Here is a 17426-nt window from a genome sequence, read left to right as displayed (position 1 = left end):
GGGGTGGAGAAAGCCATTGGAAGCAATGCATGACCTTACCGTTAGATGCCCAGAAAAATTCAATACACTGGACTTTTTAAAAAGAACAGAAAAAATGAATAATGGTAAAATGTTTCATTTATTATTGGGTATAACACGCCCATTTTCTATATGAGAATGCATGCAGAGAAAGCTCCGCCTACACCACCTTCTGATTGGTTGTGATTTTTCAAATGCTTTTTTTGTGTTATAAATAAACTAAAGCATTTTCAGTAATAGGAGATATCAAAATATGAAGAAACATAAAATTTCCGTCATATTAATTAAAGCCATGTTTATTTAAACAACCTATAAATTGAATTCGAGACCATCTGCTTAACATGACTAATTATCAGCCGAACAAAGAAGCGAACGATAGCGATCGAGTTAGACTCGCTTCTAATTGCATTTGCGAAATCTCCCTAATTTGGGGAATACAAGTTAAAAACTTTCTCTCTCCTTCCACCCTCGGCGGGTGTAATCTTATCTGAGCCCACTAGGGAACCACCTTACAGATCTGAATCTTTTAATCTGCTGTAATTACTTCTGAAAGCTCAGGCCAACGTCTACAATCCTTTCAGCTCACCAGCTTGTCATAGAAATGAAGGAGCCATTCATCAAACCCGCTCTTGATGGAGGTTCTCAGCCCGCGTCTGTCTCTGAGGGGTTGTCTGCCTCTTGTTGCCCCAGCGCGGGTCTCAGCTCACTGTGTAACACACTTTGAGTGTGTGTAAAGTGAAAGAGACACAGCCTTAGCCTTAAGCAAAGCGGGGGGGCTATGTACGTCTTTAAGGGTTCATAGTGCTAGCAGCTGTCTCTTTCTGAAGGCCATTGCATTTTCTTTCTTACGACAAGCTGGCAGCTGTGTCAGATTTGGTGTGTAAACATGTTTCGAAGTGATTGTGTACATCCTTTTCAATGTCTGGGAATTCGGACCTGAAGCTGAAATTGAAGTAGGCTTCGGTAAAAAAAAGACATCTTTATTATGCTTGTACCTCGCTGACCCTGTTCTTTGTGCTGAACGCACACAGTGCTTTGAGGTTTTCGCAGTGTCCATGAGAATATTTGAATGAAATAAAATGTGACACGAACATCTTGAAGTACACTTGATAAAACTGAGCCTGTTTAAAGTGGACATGAGAGGGTCAGTTATTTGAAAGTGTTTGAAATCATTGTTTTATGTTTCTATTTGTAATGTAATGAGCAAGTAACAACGATGAATAACATCTTTTAAAATCTAGAATGTCTTGAATTGTTTATTTGCAAGCTCCATCTGTGTTGTTGTAATACCTGATTCATGGAAGGAATTATGCAAATCAGGAAACACAAAGCAATTTCTATGCCACATCTGAGTTTGTGGATTTGGATACAACAGGTTTTTGTGATCTGTTATACATCATAATGTGTGCATTTGGTCAGTATAATGTATACTGCTATAGCTATAAATGAAAAAAATACACAAATGACGGTAATACTATGCGGTGTATATTCACACAAAAGAAAATAAGATGCAAAAAAACCATTAAGAATAGGTATGTTTGTACAAAATATGACAGTCTTTTTTTGGTAATTTCCAGCATTGCCTCCTGTGGAGTGCAGCGGTGATGAGTTTCACTGCCGTGCGGATGGGACATGCATCCCTGAGCGCTGGCGCTGCGATGGAGACAAAGACTGCGAAGACGGTAGTGACGAAATCAACTGCAAGGGGCTTAAGAGAATGTGCGATCCTCTGGCCAAGTTTACCTGCAAAAGTTCAGGTACCTACCACGTGTGCCTCTAAAGCAGGTCCGTACTGACCTCGCACATTTTGGCACGCTGCTATATTTGGCTCTCTGTGTTACACACGGCTGCTTAATTCTGCCATCCTTTGAGTTTGAGTTATCGTTGCCGCTTGCAAATTGAATCAGATGATAAATCCAGGCCTTTTTTACATGGTGCAATCATTTGCAATAAGGGTTTATGTTTATAGAGCACTGTTGAGATGGAGGTATCATTTTTGGTCTTGGATAATATTCTGCTTCACAGTGATCTGTTTTTGGTTGCATTTCTTTGAAAATGTAACACTAGACATGCACACGTCAACGTTGGGTATAACAATGTGAGTGTAATTTCAGCATAAACAGCATAACAAAAGTAGGAAAGAAACATTCCCAAACCCCTGCCATTGGACTGCCAAACAAATAGTCCCGTCCCATACACACACGACTGGTTTAGACAATGATGATAAGGCACGTTGGGAGGATGAAACTAACAGCTATATTTATTTATTATTATTAAAAGTGTTCCTATTAAAAACACAAAAGTGAAAACAGCAGACAGCAACTTTTCTTTTTCAATATATTTTGCTGTAATTTGTATCAATCTAGATTCATGCTCTTTGAGCACAGTAAAATCAATCAGCATGGGACTTTTTGATGTAACAATCGCCCTAATTGTAAATTATTGCCTTGCAAAAAACACAGTAATAGCCAAACCATAAATGAGCTCAACAATTATTCATTCTTTGATGTCAAAACTGTCCTAAAAAAGTAATGTACTGCTACTAGACCACTGTAATGCAGAATGCTAAATCTGATGCTCAGATAATTTTGAACACAGAAAAATCTGAACGTCATCTCTGCTTGATGTTACCTGCAAACAGCAAATTTGGTCTGACAGCTTGATTTATTTCAAGATCTAACTGAGTGTTGTGTCCCAAGGGAAGTGCATCAGCAAGAGCTGGGTGTGTGATGGAGACAACGACTGTGAGGACCGCTCGGATGAGGAATCCTGCGAGACCTCCGTCTGTAAGCCTCCGACTCAGCCCTGCGGTAATGACTCCAGCACCTGCCTGCCTCCCCACAGAATCTGTGATGGGAGATATGACTGCGCTGACCAATCAGATGAGGGACCTTTCTGTGGTGAGAACATGCACAGCTTGATACTGAAATTAATAAGAGCAGTGTCTACAGGACGGCTGCAGGAATGATAAGATATTAAAGGCTGCATGAGATGAATATTAATAAAACGAATGAATAAAGACATTTTGAGAAATGTCTTGGTGGTTTTGTGTCCATACAGTGGAAGTCAATGGGGGGCAGGACTGTTTGGATATCAACATTCTTTAAAATATCTTCTTTTGTGTTCTGCAGAAGAAACTTATTCTTGGAATGACATGAGGATGAGTAACTGATGACAGAATTGTCCATTTTGGGCGAAGCATCCCTTTACATGTTGAATTCTATTGAACGACAATTTGAGTTTAGTGAGATTTGAGTTTTTTAATTCTGATTCTGATTTTGTGAATGAGCCACAACTGAAGCCATTGTTGAAGGGATAGTTCACCAAAAAATTAAATGTAGTCATCATTTATTCACCCTCATGAATTCTGTGAAACACAAATGAAGATATTTTGAGAAATGTCTCAGTGGTTTTGTGTCCATACAATGAAAGTCAAAGGGGGCCAAAGCTGCTTGTTTACCAGAATTCTTGAAAATATATATGTTTGTGTCCTGCAGAGGAAAGAAAGCCATACGAGTTTGGAATGACACGAGGTTGTGTAAATGATGACAGAATTGTTATACCCCAGTTGAATTTATTGAACTACAATTGGTGTACACCCATGATCAGTCTTTTCTGTTTCTGGTCCTTTAGAAGCAAAAACCTGTTCATTTGAAATGAGTAAATCCAATAAAAGTTTATTTGGCTTTACAGCTAACAGACATGGTCTAAAAGCCACAAAACTTCGATTTTGAGTTCATGTGGTTTTCAATCAATACAAGTGTTGGCAGTGATATTTAACACTGTGATGCTTTCATTCACAGCCTCACTGTGGTACTTATTGTATATATTTGCGTTGTGACCAGCACACATTAAAACCACTATTGTATTATGTGCGATCTACTGCACTCTGTAAAGAACGTTTCTTGGGTAAGTCATGCGGATACAGCCGAACCATAAAAACAGCAATTAATGAAAAAGGTAAAATACTCATTCAGAACAATATTAAATTGCATTCGTACACTTGAGCGATCAATATGTATTATGTTTACTTCTCTTTTGGTGAACAGACCGGGATGATACTTTGTTTGTGTCCGAAGTCCGTGTCCCTCAGGGCTACTTGATTCTCTTTGCGTTGCGTCCTTGAGCGGATGTAATGGAAAACCAACACATGCTCTGTATGCTATCGGTAACACAGCTTGAATCGGAGCTAAACAGGAGGATCTGTTTGCTTGTGAAGTCCTCACCGGGGAAAGAGTCTCCAGAGTGTCAGCGATATATAATTCTCTCAGAATGCAACTAGACAAACATTTCAGTGATTTTTGTTGCCTGCAGATGCCCATGGGATACCACAGTTTCGCGTTTTAAAGACAAGGTGCATTATCTGTCTGACTGGACCTGGACCTTTCATTGCCAATTAGATCATGCCAATAGACCTTGAGGGGCTGGCTGGTTCGAGTCAGTGCACCGAGCCTCAATGCCATTTGTAACCACTGGGATGCAGCTATTCTCCAGTTCCATATAGACTTTAGGGCCCCCTGTGAGGAAAATTCAATTCTCTCTTCCAGGCGCAGAGGGGATCATCTTAATCACCGAAGGCAAAGAGACCTTGGAAAGTGTCATTTTATCAAGACTTTGTTTCCCTCCCTTTTGTCTTTCTGCCGAAGATGTGCCATCTTCTAAAAAAGGACCAGGTGCCTCAGTGAAAGAAAAAAAACGTATCCATTAGAGATGAGAGACTAAGAGAAACTTGAGTTTGTCCGATTCGTTCAGAAAAGAAAATGATGTATCCGAGACCCAGTTTTCATTTATTTTAAGCTAAAGAAAAAGCCATTTTCCACATTGAGTGACTTTGTTTGGCCTGCGCAGTGGCTGGACTCGTTCTCCATAATTCAGTTCTGTGGTTTTCATGGAGCCTGTCTAAAGCATAATATAATTCTTTGCATAACTGCTTTTTTATCATACTTGGCCGCTCATGTTGATTAGGTCAGCATAATCGTATAGTCAACAAAGAAACGACAACATTTTTGGGATGAGGGATGAGAAGTTTGCTTGAAATTTCCCTCTCGAATTTTCAGTCCAAACCGTAGGTCGACTGGTCTTCGCTCATGTGTGGCTTTTCTGTTTCAATTCACGCTTTGAATCTCATATGCCGGCAAACATGACTTCCCATCACCTGCTTTTTTTATGTAATCCTTTTTTCTCTCTCTGTACTTCTCTTTTCCAGAGAAATGTTTGCAGGGGAACGGAGGTTGCAGTCACCAGTGTGCAGTGATCCCCAGCAAAGGGGTGGTGTGTTCCTGTCCCGATGGACTCCATCTGGGCTCTGACAACCGCACGTGCGAGACGGTGGACTACTGCACAAAGCACCTGAAGTGTAGTCAGATGTGCGAGCAACATAAAACCGTTGTCAAGTGTTCCTGTTATCCCGGCTGGACACTTGATCCAGATGGAGAGAGCTGCAGTAGCATCGGTACTTCAATACCACAAGCTTGACACTGTCGATATGTGATATTTAAAAGAACATTTCCCCGAAAACTCTGACTTTAATTCCATGGATAAACAAGTATTGCTGGATTTTCGTAACCATATACCGTCAAGCTACAAAAAGAGAAACTTGTGCCGTCAAATCGATTAATCACGAATCCAAAAGATATGTATATGTGTATATAAAAGCACACACACGTGAGAAAGTCATACAGGTTTATAATGACACGAGTGTGAGTAAACGATTCATGCATTTTTGCATGAACTGTTCCTGTAAGTCACACATTTATTTAATATTCATATGGACTAGTTCTGTAATCTGTCCACTGTGCACAGCAATAAGAGCAACAGTAATACAATGACAGCAGGATACACAGGCTGGAGCTTCCCATTGAGAAGCTAATGCCTTACAGCAGCAAGCCTGCCAAATACTTTTAAATTGTCTCAGGGTATCTGAATTTGGGCCATTAGTCAGAATATGACAGTGAGCATCTGTCTGGTATTTTATAGATTTAGCTTAAGTGACATATATAGCTCCAGAGAGTAAGCCCTTGTTTTAGTAGATTGCCACATTTATAGCTCTCAGCAGGTCATCTACATGATATGAGAAAATAATTTCTCTAGCGGATAAATAGCTGGTCTGGAAAGGGAAGACGTTCTATCAAAAATGTATTTGTGTTTAATGATTATCATAAGAAAATACTACAACATGTATTATAGTTAAAGGCATAGTTCACCCAGAAAAGAAAATTCTGCCATATTTCTTTACCGTCTTGTCATTTTAAACCTGTATCAGCATTGAAAAAAGCAAGGGCTGAAATGTCTGCTCTCAATCAGATTTAATATTTTAATATTTAATATTTTTTTGTTCCACGCAACTGTATGGTATCTTCATTTTGAGTGCAGACTACATTTTTCGATTGCAGAACACAAAAGAAAATATTTTAAAGAATGTTGGTAACCGAACAACGGCACCACCCATTCACTTTTGTTCTACAGACACAAAATCAATGGATGCCGCCATTATTCTTTTACACACCTTCTTAAAAATATCTTTTGTGTTCTGCAGAAGAAAGTCATGCAGGGTCGAAATGAGTAAATGATGACGGAATTTTTATTTTTGATTTAACTATTCCTTTAATATCACCAAGTAAACTAAAACGGAATAAAATATGATCGGAGTCTAGTTTTTATATTTAGTTTCTTTTTTGTTGTTGTTCTCTTTTTGGTCTATTTAAAGAGATCTTAGTCTTTTAAAGAGTCCTCGAGTGTGAAAGCGCCTTTAATCTCAGATTGCTCCAGGTGGATTGTCCTTATAATGAGTGTACTGTAAGTCGTTGCGGATAAAAGCATCAGCTAAAAGCCTCATTAGCATTTGCACGCAAAATATTGTGCACGGTTGATGACTGCGCACAAAGCACTACTCTCCTGAATCTTCTAATGCACAGGTGTGGAGTGTTAATGACCAGTTTGTTTCTTCCAGATCCCTTTGAGGCCTTCGTTATCTTTTCTATTCGGCATGAGATCAGACGAATCGACCTTCATAAACGTGACTACAGCCTGCTCGTGCCCGGCCTTCGCAACACCATTGCTCTCGACTTCCACTTCAACCGCAGTCTGCTCTATTGGACCGACGTGGTGGAGGATAAGATCTACCGGGGAAAGCTCTCAGACACCGGAGGTAATAAACCCACAATGTTTACGTCCCACTCTGTCTTTATTTAACGGGAGCTTTAGTTTGAGTGGAAATTTTATTTTCTTTATACACAAGCCACATCCCCTGAAGAGCAATGCATGGCGGTATGCATTGTGCATGAGCTGGCCCTCTGAATGATGGGTAAAGCCTCGGTATAGGAGCTGATGAATACCATTAAATTGTTTTGAAGACTTTTTTGAAGCTGCATTAAGAACACTCCCCAGTTTTTCTCTCTGAGGACCAGGCTCCCATTGCAGCTATTGCTTTCCTTTTGTTAGCATTTCAAAAAGCCCTGCATTGCCGTGGATAATTGGCAACAGCTGGATTATAGACAGCGGATAAATCTTTAATGTGTTGTGAAACACTGAAGGGAAAACTTCTTAAGTGTCAGCATGTTCCTTGAGTCCTGCCGAATAGACCAGCATTGTTGGTCATGAATGTATTTTGTGTTTTGGATGCCCGGGTTATGTGCGTCAGCTGTGCATGAGGTACTTGTGGCGATAATTTTCAGTTGCAGTTTGGGCTCGGCTGAATACTCAAATCATGCAATATTAAACATGTAACCCCACATGAAAACGAAATCATTTCGTAGGCCTACAATCAGAAGTGAAGGTAGAAGTACATACAGTAAATTGGCAGACCTACTTGTTGTAAGCATCTCTCCTGCTTGAAACCCAGCTAAATGATGCCAATTTTGTGACCACCTGTCCAATTTATTCATTTGACTCCACGTGTACAATACATTTGATCATTCTTATATTAGTATTCATGTATTACCTCTTTTTAATGTAAAATACCACTTATGAATATTCATAATTTTTTTGCAGTCTTTTGCCAGGAAGCATAAAGGTTGCAGGTTACTTACTATTCTATACGGTAGTCGATAGCTTTTGTAACACAGTTCAATAAAAGGAAGGAAGGAGGCAGGAACCGGCAAACGTAAAACAGACTTTTAATATAACAAATAAACAACAATACGAAAGTAAAATGCCCACAGCTCCCTCACCGGCCACACAAAACATAATAAAACATAACATAACGTCCAGGCCAGTAAATGTTTTTTGTTTATGTTTAACTAAAAAAAGTTGCAGACTGCAGTTTTGAATAAACTGTACTTTTTTCTAAACTTTATGACCACTTTTTATGGTAAAATTGAATACAACATAATAAAGTAAAGCATCCTTTGTAACAAAATTGAACTGAAGTGTCCAGTTTATGAATGTATGTTGTTTTCATATTCTGGTTCCTAGCTTGGGATGCTGACATACCTCCCTCTCATCTAGCTTAACCAGCATCCCTCACTTGACCAATTTATTTGAAAAATGCTTGTTGTTTGCATAAAAAATTCATGGCGGTCTTACCTAGTCTTTTAAGCAGGATGTGGCTTTTTGGAAAGCTTGAATCCAAAGGAAGCTCAAACCAGAATACCTCGGACTGCTGAATTGGATATCCTGTGCGCCCTATGAAATAGCCTGAGCGCTTTGTTTTTGTAGGTGTAACCGGGGTGGAAGTTGTGATTCAGCATGGCCTGGCCACCCCAGAGGGACTCGCAGTGGATTGGATTGCAGGAAACCTGTACTGGATTGACAGCAACTTGGATCAGATCGAGGTGGCCAAGCTGAATGGCCAAATGCGAACCACTTTGATCGCCGGTGGTATGGAGCATCCGCGAGCGCTGGCCGTTGACCCAGGCCTGGGGTGTGTATACATCTTGTATAACATATAGAACACTATCATTCCTTTGTCTTATTTTCTACTTTTTCTTAAAATGCATCGGAAAGGGAAGGTTCATCTAATTGTCCTCGTAGAAAGACTATTTTGGGTACATACCAGAGCAATTATATTTCAGGGGAATTGTTTGTCATCTATTACTAATGATAGTTCCAGGATAACACACAGCTTTCTTTGCGTTCAGTTTCTTTGTTTTTTTGTCTCGGCTCCACATTTCTTACGGTGACATGCTTGGAGGAAAAAGTCTCATATATGACACAAGCTTACAACAGTCTTGAGATCCCAGCAGTATTTCAGGCCCGAAAATAATGTTAAAAAGGGCCAAAAAAATCCTGTTGCGGTTTATGTTAACCTGCTTTATAAAGCAGCGATGATTACAGCCAAACTCTGCGAGCAACCCATGCGGTCGTCTTTGCAGTCTGAGTAGAGCTCATGTTGGCGCTCGGCTGGATGGCGTGCTGAAAGCTATTTCTCTCAAACCTGAAAAGAACAATTAGCAAAAACATTCAAAGTCTAATTTCACACTCCAGCAGTGTGGCGCATATAAAAAAACACAGAAAATGCCCCACGCAACTGTCATGGAGCGGTGCGTGTTGAAAATAAAGGGGATTAGTTGTCTGTAATTAGCCAGTCTTTTATTCATTGAAAGCTTGAATTAATGAATGTAGACCACAGACCAACGATTTGGCCCGCTTTAAGGAAGAAAGCTACATCCTTGTAGCAATATATTTGTATTTTGTATGTTTACCTTCTGTCCTCTGCAAACATTTGGCTGGCAGTTTAATTATTAGAGTTGATGTCTGATGCAAGAACACTATCACGCATTTAATTACCGCATGAGCTTGATGCAAGTATTTAGCATTTTATAATCCCTGTAATACACCTATTAGAATGTGCCCTTTGTTTTCATACCACCCCAGAGAACTACAGCATCGTTATAAACACCCCTCATATTATATTGAGCTTGATTTAACATCCTGCTTGTTTATGGTACCCGAGAACCTTATAGTAATTATACAATTCATTTATTTGTCTGCATTTAAGACGTCTGACCAAGCAAACCCACGTAGATCGTTTTTTTAATATGCATATGTAATTGAGTACTTTTTTGTTGTGTTTGAATAACGTATTTATGAAATTGAAAACATATTTTTAAGTCACAAACAGAAAATGATGACTACAATAAATGAGAACATCACATCAAAATAATTGATGATGTTCATGAGATGTTTTATTAGGAAGTATCGATTTATATTTTTGTTTGTAGCATTCTGTTCTGGACCGACTGGGATGCTACTTTTCCTCGGATTGAAGCAACATCAATGAGCGGAAGTGGAAGGCATGTTGTGTTTAAAGACATGGAGATCGGAGCCTGGCCTAATGGTCTTACTCTGGACCATCAAGAGAGGAGAATAGTGTGGACAGATGCTCGGTAAGGCCATCTACAACGTCTACATGCTTTCTAAAAATGCATCACATGCAAGTGAATGCCTTTAAAGGTCCAGTGTATGAAATTTAGACACATCTAGCGGTGAGGTTGCGAATTGCAACCAATGGCTCACTCAACCACCCCCCCTCCATTTCGAGGAACTACGGTGGCTGACACAGAACTAAGATGTCGAAACGTTTTCGCTTCTTTGCTGAAGGAGATCAATTATTTACGTAACTCGTTCTGTATAGTAGTTTGTCCGTAGAGGGCACCCACAGTGTATGTAGATATAAATAGCTCATTCTAAGATAATAAAACATAACGCTTCATTATGTAAGGCCTTTATACATCGCTGAAGACAGTTATGTTTTGCATTTCTGTCAATAGATCTTCCAAAAATGACACACTGACTACCATGCTCGGTGATGCAAATTTAGCCCTGGATTGACGATTTGTTTGTATATTCAAATATTTAGTCTTATTCCACGTTTAATTGTAGTGGTGTAGAATTTACATTCTTCACCTTCACTACTTTAGAAAATGTCAACGTATTGTAGTTAAAATTTGTCAACATACTGTAATTGATAACTTAATGGTGAACCTTTATTTCATGTTGAAATGATGAACACAATTTGCCATTTACTGAAATAAGCGGAGCATCTTAAGTCCTGTATTGTTAAAACAGATGGATTTTTTGTAACTCTCTCAGGAAGCTGTCATCTTTATAACACCTTGTTGATATAGACGCAGAGTGCCACTCTCACCTCATATTTCAATCTCTCCTCAGCTCAGATGCAATATACTCAGCTCTGTACGACGGCTCCGGGGTCATAGAGATCCTCAGGGGCCACGAGTACCTGTCGCACCCTTTCGCCGTCTCTCTCTTTGGAGGAAATGTTTACTGGACGGACTGGAGGACTAACACTTTAGCCAGAGCAAATAAGTGGACAGGTCGCAATGTAACAGTGATCCAAAAGACGAGTGCCCAGCCGTTTGATTTGGAGATCTACCATCCTAGCCGACAACCTCAAGGTAGTTCCACATGCACAAGCTCATTTTATTACGTTTGTACATATATTTACTGCTTAATCAAATAATATCCATAAAATAATTACAAAAAGAAATGGGTTAAGGTAAATAAAATGAATTGAATTCTCTTTTTTTAATATTTTTAAGCACACTACATCAAAAAAAATAAAGTGAATTGAAGGTACGTTTGTGTTCATTTCTGTGAGTCCAAATGATGGCGAACTAAAAGAAAAATTACAGACTTTTTCTTTGAGACCAGTAAAATGACATGTACTTAAATGTCCTGGCGGACAGCTGGATCACAAATGTTCAAAAACATGCAGAATAATAAGAAAATCACTATACCGCTGGATGCTCAACTATCATGCTGAGTGTTGTACTTGAACCAAAGACAAGCGCAACCGTGTTTCCATAGTAATAACTTCTGTTTATTAAGCAAATTGCAGGCACCTCAGCTCTCATAAACGTAATGTCTGAATGTGTCTAGGAATGAAATCCAAAGAGAACATCCTTACGAGACAATTTGGCAGATTTTAACGTTTGCTGTGTTAACCACTTTTTTGGGTGCATCACCTTCCTATTTCTCATTTTACAGTGTGAGCTCATTCTACAAGCAAACCACAGCATAGGATGTGTTCAAATTTTCATGATGTCCGCTAACATGCTGAAGTGCATGTTACTGCAAAAATAATATGTTTGGCAAATACAGAGAAACATTTCCCTGCGTATGCCCATTGTGGATTTATTTAGGTCGAATCCCGCTGATCACTCATTTCTCCTGCCAATCTGGAAGGCCAAACAAGAGCAGATGAATAATTGAAAAGGGGTCATGCAGAGAATAAGCAGGTCTGACGTGGGCTTGAGATGCGTTTTCCTCAACCCAAATTAATTCGTATCGTTGCACAGTACAGTGAGACAGGTTTTTCTCTTTTCTGTTAGCATGGGCAGGTTTGTGTTTCATTGGACGCACTGTTTTTTTTTTTCTTTAAAGGGGAAAAATAAAAAATTGAAAACGTGCAAAGATTACGAAGAGATACATAGACACAATTTATGATTCATTTTTAGTTTAATTTAATTACTTACTTTACTCATTTAAACAGAAGGCGCATCAAATTCACCATTTGGACCAGAAGACACCATATTGGCTCTACAAATACAAAAATATTATGTCATTATGATGCAACATTTATGTAACCCAGTTTCCTTTCCCTCTACTCAACACTCATTACACAAATTAGATTTTGTGATTTGTCGGACTACATTTTAACTGAAGTTTTTGTCATGTTAAAGTGTGCCATACGTCCAGATGTCCAAAAAATGCCTTCTGTGAATGTTCATCAGCCGAGCTAATCTCATTTGCATCATTTCAACCAGCCCGAATCTGCAGGGAGAACCGCCAAAACAACTCATGTCACCCTGCCACAGCACCCCAAGCCGAATAGCTGTTTTATACCGATAAGTGTCAACAAATTGTGCTGCATTGCCAAGGAAGCCAATAAGTACAGCTAATCCAATTTAAGAGAGCCCATGGGAATGTCTGGCTATTAAGGGTGTCCAAAATTTCGACTTTGGACCCTGACAGTGCATAGTGATTGTGTTTATGTTTGGCACCTGCGGTTCTGGCATGAGAGGTAAGGACCTCAAAGGGTCTGTATGGAGATGAAGGGGCTACGCTAACTAGCCTAATGGGCTGAGACCGCAGGCGTCAATAGGCATGCGGTTGTTAACGCGTTATGTGTGGTTAAAGGGCTGAGGGTTGAGTTTCAGGAGATCGACACCGGTTTCAAGGCTTCCCATTTTAGTGCCTGTGTGGCACAGTGTTGTAAGCACTTTTCCAGCGCTGTGCTGACAAGCAAACAACTTCAAATTACTATTGGTGAGTAGGGTGTATCTTGCCATATTCAGACAAGGCTGAAAACAACAGCGAAAATTCTAATTATACTCCACGGCCACTTTACATATATTGTAGCACTGTTATTCACAAAGGGAACCCAGATTGATGGGGTGTTTTATGAAATCTGTAGCTGATTTATGAGTACAAACGAGTGAGTACATCCAAATCACGCGTTTCCATCAGGAGTCGAGTACGCCATCCCTGTTTATACGCCATTTATTCAAACCAAAGCCGCTTTTTCCTCGCAGACATGCTGAATGTATAATTAATTCTATGCGATTCTAGACTATAATTTAGTCATTTATTTGTATCTTTGCAATTGGTTGAAAATATATGCTGACTGCATAATGAATAGTGTTCAAATATTGTGCCTTATTTAAGAGTCCCATTGGATCAATTACAGTATATACAAGATGCAGCTACTTTTGGATATAATTGCATCTTGTTGCACCGTGAATGGGTGAATGGGTTAAAACTTCTCAGCAACAGGCGGTTGTCCTGCGTATGAATGTTTAGATTTGTAATGCAGCGTGCAAAGGGTAAGTTTCCTGCAAAATGCCCACTGCAGGACAGATCCAGAGAAATAGCAGCCAAGACTTTCGGTCACAGTTATGGAATAAGAAGCTTTTGGGAAGGCAAACACACATGAAATATGTTGGAGCCGCCACCAAGCGGTTTGAAATATGCTTCAGAAACGTATTTTTTTTGCATATTTTACTTACGTGTATATCAATTCTCCCTGTTTTTGTATACCATGTGTAATATAAATAAACTTGTCTTGACAAGCTACACTACCTTAATAAATAAACAACCATACATCGTACCGTACTGTGCCAACATGTCAACATAACAAAGCTGACTGTTGGGTGTAGAATGTTGGGAAACGGCTGATAGTGTCTCAACATCAACAAGGTAAACAAACTGATCAAACTGAACTGCACAACTGAATATGTGTGTTGTTGCTTTTTGTTGATCTAGAGTGAACCAGCTTTCAGAGGTGATAGAAATCAGATTGAGTTTGTTTTTTAGAAAGACATCCTGAGAAACCTGAGAAACGTCTTATAGCCAATTGACCTTCAATGTGTTTTCTCAAGATCTGTTCATTCATTACATTTAATTGTATTATAGTACAATTCAACCAAAGCTCTTTTACAAACTGCCATGCACAAGTAAGTGTCTCGTGTTATCAAGAGAAGTACTGTGGTGAAGGACATCCACATTGTCAGCTTTGTTTGTTCGATAGCCTCTTCTTCTGACTTATCCTGGAATTGAGACAAATGGCAATATTGCTGTCTTTACTTATATTTTTGCGTTACTGTCTGTTAATGCAATAGTAAAAACTGTCTGTAAATTGATGTCAGAAACGGTTCTTGTTGTCTTATTTTAAGACTGTTGCTCTCCTTAAACAATTCAAAGGATGCCATATTGATTTTTTCCTTGGTGTGTTTTCTCACCCTGGTTTGTATGTGTGTCGTCCTGTGTTTTTCAGCTTCAAACCCATGCGAGGAAAACGATGGAAGAGGTCTTTGCTCTCACCTCTGTCTGATTGATTACAACCGCACAGCTTCTTGTTCCTGCCCTCACCTCATGAAGCTCTCTCCCAACAACCGCTCGTGTGTTGGTGAGTCTGCCGCTCCATAGAATCCCACTTTACAAAGAGAGCAAATGGGAAACTTAGGGAGTGTTATTTTAGCATCTGGAAATCAGTATTTCAATATGTGTCTCAAACTTTGATATTTTATATTTGTCAAACATTTTTTGAAAGTCAATTTGATCTAACTCCATTCCACCCCCATCCTGCTCTCATTTCTTCAAAAAAGTCAATGTTAAACCTTAACGGCGAGGGCTTAATTTAAATTGGCAAATGAAATCGGAAACCATTTTAAACTAAAAACATTAAACAGCGGGCAGACCTGTCGTCTTTTTGTGTGATCTGTGGGTCTCCTCAGCCTGTGGCCTTCTGCCTATGGTTGAATCACAGTTACGCTGATGTAGAGTCACATCACAATGTTGCCGGTGTGATTTTGCTTTATTAAACCAAAGCTCATGCTGATTCAAATGATACCAGTTCTGTCATTTAGCATTCATTTACTTTGCAAATCAACTTTTTAATCAGACGTGAAGTTTAAGGGGGAAGGTGATACTGTAAGTTACGATAGTTGCATTGCTGTGGCTAATTTATGATTGGTTAAATTTAGAAATGGCCAGTAATTTTTCACACTACCAGCTGTTAAAAACAACCAATGACCAGGGGCCATACGTCATGTCAATCAAAAGCAGTGAATCTGTGCTCTGTAAGAAACATTGGCAGTTTTATGTTCAATATTAATAGTAATTCTATGAATTAATTACATTCAGAAAGTTAAGAAATATGAATTCCGGTGGAGAAATTTTGTATCTGTTGTAGATAAATGGGTGGTGAGACACTTAAAGGAACAATACGGGGTTTCCAACAGGATCTATTGACAGAAAGGCAATATAATATACAAAACTACTTCTTCAGAGGTTTATAAAGACCGTACGTATAGAACCGTTATGTTTGTAATACCTTAGAATAAGCTATTTATATCTACATACAGAGCGGGCCAACATACATTGAATTCACCGCCATGTTTTGTACAGCAGCCATAAACGGACAAACAGCTCTACAGCGCGTGTTTTCTCTCCCTCTCCCCTTTAAAACGCACTCTTGCTCTCTCTCTCTCTCTCTCTCTCTCTCTCTCCAGTTTTAGCGCAATTATGCTAATAACTGCTCCGTCACACAGCTAATATTACAACAACAACATCATATCTTGGTTCTGACAAACAGAAAAACAATGTTACTCACATACTGATCCGAATCAAAGCAACCTCCTCAGGGATGATCTTTAGACGATCTTTCTCTCCAACGTCTCTCTGCTACAAAGAATCTCCATAGATATCTATGAGTATCTCCGCTAAAAGCCTTAGTACCGCAGGTCCTAATGCGTGTCTGCTGGAAACTCTTTAAAATATTAACGCAGGTCCAAGCTCCGCCTGACTTTTATCTTTCTTTTTATCTTTAAAATCCACAGACCTTTTATTATATGTAATAAATAAGACATTGCTCTTTCTACAGTCTTTCTAATGTGATATCTTCCCTGTTTAACATGAGATGACGCGCTGTCGCAGCCGACGACACCGTCGTGTTTGGGCAGAGATATTCATTGCAAATCTACAATACAACGTTAGTGGCCACTGTAAATCAAAAACTGCGCCTTTAACACTAGCCCGTTAAAAATCCTGGTCATGTGATTGTACTATTTGCTTTCATACTGTATATCAATCTGTAAATATTTTTCATCGTGGATCGATTTTAGATGTAGTAAGGAAGTATTAAGTTCTGTGTTGTAAATAAGTTTTGTTTTGGCTCATGTTTCAGCACTGAAAAGGTTCTTATTGTATGTGAGGCGGTCGGAGATCCGTGGAGTGGACATTGATAATCCATACATGAACGTTATGACTGCCTTGACCGTCCCTGACATTGATGATGTCACTGTGGTGGACTATGATGCTCTTGAGGAAAGATTATACTGGGCGGATGTTAAGACCCAAACAATAAGACGGGCTTTTATCAACGGCACTGGTCTTCAAACGGTCATAACTGGAGGTGAACCAACATTCTTTACAGGAACTCAAACATGTTTAATCAAATAGAAGTAGACTTTGTTTGCTTTGTTTTTCTTGTTTATTTTTTTGAGACATTATTTAAGTTACTAAGTTTTGTGTTATTTTTCTTTCTGTTTGAGTTCTGTCTGATGCTGTGCATTTGGGCTGACGTATCATCTTAGTTTTTTCCCTTCTGTTGACACTCAGTCTTAAATTGTGTTTTTTTGTTTTTCAATAACAAGAAGATTATGTTCACAGGAGGCCCGCGAGAAAAAAAAATGACGCTTCAAGAAGCGTGCAGAAGAACATAAATAATATCTTGTGTGATAGGAGAGCTTGTTTGTGAAGGTTTCTCTGGGGATTGCGGCTCCAAACCGCATTAAAAAAAGAAGCGCGAGATTGCCGTACATCTCCCGAACACTGTTATCAAGCGTAATGCCTCTTTTAAACCTTCTCAAACGTTCAAAATGCAAATCATGTGCCATTTCAAGTTATTTGCGCATTGTTAAAAAGTATTCGCTATAAGAAAAGTCATT

General features: G+C 39.2%; 1 protein-coding gene across 1 annotated transcript in view; it reads left to right on the top strand.

Moving 5' to 3' along the window:
* lrp1bb (low density lipoprotein receptor-related protein 1Bb) overlaps positions 1–17426 on the top strand; it is a gene marked incomplete at its 5' end in the record, with an annotated part of 226997 nt that overhangs the window by 130828 nt on the left and 78743 nt on the right. Inside the window, 9 exons of the mRNA XM_079463519.1 lie at positions 1596–1775; positions 2718–2918; positions 5225–5470; positions 6968–7165; positions 8674–8878; positions 10179–10343; positions 11128–11372; positions 14753–14884; positions 16664–16891. Of these exons, the coding sequence (XP_079319645.1) occupies positions 1596–1775; positions 2718–2918; positions 5225–5470; positions 6968–7165; positions 8674–8878; positions 10179–10343; positions 11128–11372; positions 14753–14884; positions 16664–16891 (1800 nt within the window). The remainder of the gene's footprint in view (positions 1–1595; positions 1776–2717; positions 2919–5224; positions 5471–6967; positions 7166–8673; positions 8879–10178; positions 10344–11127; positions 11373–14752; positions 14885–16663; positions 16892–17426) is intronic.

The sequence above is a fragment of the Barbatula barbatula genome (assembly GCF_947034865.1).
Source record: "Barbatula barbatula genome assembly, chromosome: 9".
NCBI classification, from domain to species: Eukaryota; Metazoa; Chordata; class Actinopteri; order Cypriniformes; family Nemacheilidae; genus Barbatula; species Barbatula barbatula.
Note: the sequence above shows the minus strand (reverse complement) of the source record. Positions and strands in the feature narration are given on the sequence as shown.